Here is a 4,649-nt window from a genome sequence, read left to right as displayed (position 1 = left end):
GATACAATTCCTATTAAACTATTAAAAGATAATATTGATATTTTAGGTATTCATCTTTTACATTTGTTTAATCACACGTTAGAAAATGGAATATATCCTAACGAGCTGAAGATATCTAAAGTAATACCCATTTTTAAAGATGGAGAGTCTTCGGCACCGTCCAGCTATAGACCAATTTCAGTTTTAAGTACACTTAACACAGTTTTAAAAAAAAAATATGCAAACGTATAAAGGAATTTATAACTAAATACTCAATATTTTGCCACAATCAGCACGGATTTAGACCAAATAGATCAACGTCCTCAGCTGTTTTTGTCCTAACTCAACATCTCAACAGAGCTCTCCATAAAAGTAAAATTGCCGTTGTTGTATATTTAGATATAAAAAAAGCATTTGACACAGTTAATCATAGTATCTTGCTTTATAAACTCCATCAGTATGGCTTTCGGGGGAAAACGTCGGAGCTGTTTAATAGCTATCTCTCTAACCGTAAACAGTGCGTAGTAATAAATAATTTTATCTCTACCCCCCAAACGGTGTTAACTGGTGTGCCCCAGGGCTCAGTTCTTGGGCCCATTCTTTTTTCTCTTTATGGTAAATGATTTTCCATCGATCTTAAAATATTCAGAAGCATTAATGTACGCCGACGATATGGCACTGATTTTTGTTGGGGATACGTTAGGCGAATTGCAGGATAAAATCAATGAGGAATTGATTAGGGTACTGTCATGGTTCACAAGTAATCAACTTACAATCAACCTAAATAAATCTAAGTATACGGTGTTTCATTCCAGGAAAAGGGTGATTGATTACGACGAGGTAGTTATAAAATTAGATAATACGGAATTACAACACGTTACTTGTTATAAATATTTAGGTGTTCTGTTTGATTCTGATATGCACTGGAAAAGCCAAATTAAGCACATGTGTTCGAAAATTGCATATGGTTGTTATACATTATTAAAGGCACGCGAATGTTTTGATTTATTTATTTTGCGCATACTCTATTTTGCATTCGTCCACAGTCAGTTGGTCTATTGTATTGAATCCAGGGGTAATACTTACGCTACATACTTAGATCCGGTAACTCGCTTGCAAAAACGGACGATACGATTTATAACATTTTCACGAAACACTAACCCTAGCAGACCGCTTTTCCAATCGCTAAACGTGTTGCCATTTAGTTGTATTTACAAATTAAAATTAGCTCAAACAGTTCGTAAAATCATAGAGTCTAATGAACCCCTTTCTTTGAATTTATTTCGATCTCCCAGGAGACAAACAAGGGCTGCAGCGAATTATGTTTAATTTACCGCCATGCCATAATGCATATGGACAAAGGCTGATAGAATTTTGTGGTGCTCTAGTTTGGAATGAGATACCTATTATTATAAAGTTGGAAAACAACTTTCTGCCCTCGTTAAAACGATTCTTTCGTGATTATGAAATTCAGTTAAGCTAATTACTTTCTAGAACGTGATTTCTTTTGTTTTTTTGCGCATTGTATGAGTCTATTGTATTCTGCCGCTTTTTGAACCTATATTACGATTGGACCCCGGACTAGCCTGAACGGCTATGGGTCCAAAGAGTTTTTGTGTATTTTGAAAGCAAGTTTGAAAATAAAGCATTGAATGAATGAATGAATGATGGAGCTGCAAACATGTCAGGTCGATTTTCTGGAGTGCAAAAAAGGATTGCTAATGTCCAGCCAAAGTCAGTGTACATTCATTGCAGCAACCACTCCCTCGATCTGGCCCTACAAGAAGTCGGCCGTGGCAATGAATTGGTTGCCGATGCTCTAACAACTGTGAAAGACGTTTCAAATATCATCCTGGATTCAGCAAAGAGGAAAAGTGTTTACAGCAACATCGTTCTTCCTTCCATGGGGGAAAATTCGGATCGTGGTCCACCGCCAGCCGCCCTGCTTTCTTTGTGTCCGACACGATGGGTGGTTCGGGTGAAATCTGTGCAAAGATTCCTCGAAAATTACGAACGAGTCCGAGCAACACTTTGGGAAATCCTCAAAACTCCAGGTTCAGTTCGAGATGACCGCAAAGCGGCTATGAGAGGATATGAGAAGATTCTGGGTAATCTAGAAACAGTCCTTAGATTAAACGTGGCGATCGCTGTTTTCGGGCCATGTGAAGAACTCGCAAGGATACTGCAAGGCGTTCATTACAGCGCCACTGGGGCCAGACAAGCTGCGAAGATCCTTACACAGACCTTAACACAACTAAGATCGGATGTCAGTTTCAAAAGCATCTGGGAGGAGTCGAATGACGCGGCGGAAAAGTTGGGCTTGAAACAACCGTCTGCCAAACCACCGAGGCCTGCAAAACCACCGGCACGATTCGAACAAACCAGCACCCCAGCAAGACCTGCAGTTCTTGATGCGAAGACAAGGTTGAGAAAGGAGTATTCTGCGGCGATCGACTGCGTCACAAGCGAAATCAGCAGTAGGTTTGACCAGCCCGGCATGGAGAGACTAGCGACGCTAGAGAACGTTCTGATCCACACAGCAGCTGGACAGCATTTCAGCGCGGAGCGTCTGAGAGACGAACTCGGCTCTCACGCCCCTGACTTTGAGCTAGGAAGGCTTGGCGCACAGCTCATGCTCCTTCCGACCATCTCAGCTGCACCAATGAAAAAAGTTGAAGATCTGGTGCAAGCCCTAAATGAAAATTCTCAGACGGTGCGCAACCTCCTTGACCAGGTAGTAGCCCTGCTAGAACTTTTATTGACCGTGCCTGCGTCGGCGGCTACAGAAGAACGCTCTTTCAGTGCCCTGGAGAGAGTCCAAACGTGCCTGCGAAATCGGATGACTCAGAAACGCCTCGGCCAGCTGCTTCTGCTTCATGTCCATAAGGAGAAGACCAGGCAGCTTGACTTGAACGCTGTGATGGGAGAATTCGTCTCCAGAACCGCTGAGCGGTCAGCTACTTTCGGCGTGATTGCGCAACTTGCGTCATGAACTATTTTCAAAAAGGTCGTGTGCACTGGTTCTTGCTCCAAATAAATATGGGCGACTAAATAAACCCCGCTTTTTTTGGCAACGTAGTATTTCTTCAATTTCCGTAAAAAGGTTACTACTGCACTCAAATATACGTTATATAGGAATTAATATATTTACCAATAATGGTAAGTAAATTATCAAAACTGCGTGACAAAAGAATGACGAAAACTCTTCTGCGACTCAATGGGATGCTGCAGAAAGCCGTTAAATTTATAGAACGGACGCGAGGCATGGTTAATGGCGGAACACGTCTATGCGAATACTAGCAAGCTTCACTGCTATTCAACGCAATATATAGTATTGTTCTACGGTGTCGATGTAAAATGCACTGGGAAGATCGGCGTCTGCACGGAGAGAGCTCATATTTTCATCGAAGGTATATTTTAGTCGTGCACGCATTCTTGCAAAATTTCTCGGCGTAACTCTGCGTCTGTGAATGTTAGGCATAGCTCGGTTTCATTGGAATTTAATGCTGACGACCGCGTCCACCGGTGGCAAACTCGGTCTATATGGCGGACGCATTTTTGAAATTTTCAAGAATGTCACAACTTTTCACAAGAACAAAGCTACGCCGAGAAATTTCAGAGGAATCCGTTCAGGATTAAAATACACCTTCGTTGAAAATGTGAGCTCTCCACGTGCAGGCGCCCGATTTTGGTGCATTCTACATCGACACCGTAGATCGATGCCACCGTGCAGCTACTACTATTGGATCAGACCGTGTCAATATTTCATTGCTTCGTGACAAGAATTTTGAATTAATGCAGGGACATACGGTATAGGAAATGATAATTAACCTTGTATTAACAGTGAAATCTTGGTAATGGATGCTTTTTTTTAGATTTTACTCTCCCCCCCCCCCCCTTCACCTTTTAGTTCGACCGCCAGCCCCCCCACGTAAAATACACTTCCGGGGTCGCTGACTACAATGCCTAGAAGGTGCTGTGTGAGGGACTGTCCCGGTATTTCAGCAACTGAAGAAGAGATCACACTGCGTGCATTTCCGAGAGACATACAAGAGATGGACCGGTGGCTGACTGCGGTTCCCGCAGGACAGCTATTAGAATCCGTGGGTAGGCGATGGCTATGCTCGATGCACTTTAGTGATGAAGATTACAACCCTAGGCGAAGTTTACTAAAACTGCCCAGCCTGCCCCACACCCAGCGTAGGGCCCACCTGTACGCCGTGTACCTGTATTTCCTAAAATTAGAACAAATTGAAATTATCAAGTTAATTCCTGCGCGGTAATTTTCCTTCGACCCCAGCCTGAACTTTTAGACTGTAGGCAACAGAACTAGACTAACTTGTGAATATCCATGGGCATTGGAAACTTCCTGTCGTGAAGTTCGAAGTATGCAATTTTGAGCATTGTTATATTCAAGCTAACGAGTGCGAATTTTTCGTGTGATGTTATGCAACCTATCGGCTGCAGGTCTGCAAGTTTCCTGCCTATCTCCCTGCAACAGCGGCACTCAAGAGTCTTGAATTCAGACATCACGACGCATCGGCTGCATGTTCACCTAGTAAACAAGTTCTACCCATGTTCTAGACAAAACACGTACTTTATGCTCGACGTTTACTGGTACTTGATACACTCACCAGCTCGTATTCTTTAGACGGCAGGCATCTTCAGCC

At 42.8% G+C, this 4,649-nt stretch overlaps 1 protein-coding gene across 1 annotated transcript; it reads left to right on the top strand.

Moving 5' to 3' along the window:
- The first annotated feature begins 1,660 nt into the window (after positions 1-1,660).
- LOC120850885 (zinc finger MYM-type protein 1-like) lies at positions 1,661-2,971 on the top strand. Its single transcript, XM_040223576.1, has one exon. It carries the CDS (start codon positions 1,661-1,663, stop codon positions 2,969-2,971), a length of 1,311 nt encoding a protein of 436 aa, XP_040079510.1.
- The last annotated feature ends 1,678 nt before the right edge of the window (positions 2,972-4,649 follow it).

Source organism: Ixodes scapularis, unplaced genomic scaffold, assembly GCF_016920785.2.
Source record: "Ixodes scapularis isolate PalLabHiFi unplaced genomic scaffold, ASM1692078v2 ptg000312l_1___fragment_3__unscaffolded, whole genome shotgun sequence".
NCBI classification, from domain to species: domain Eukaryota; kingdom Metazoa; phylum Arthropoda; class Arachnida; order Ixodida; family Ixodidae; genus Ixodes; species Ixodes scapularis.
Note: the sequence above shows the minus strand (reverse complement) of the source record. Positions and strands in the feature narration are given on the sequence as shown.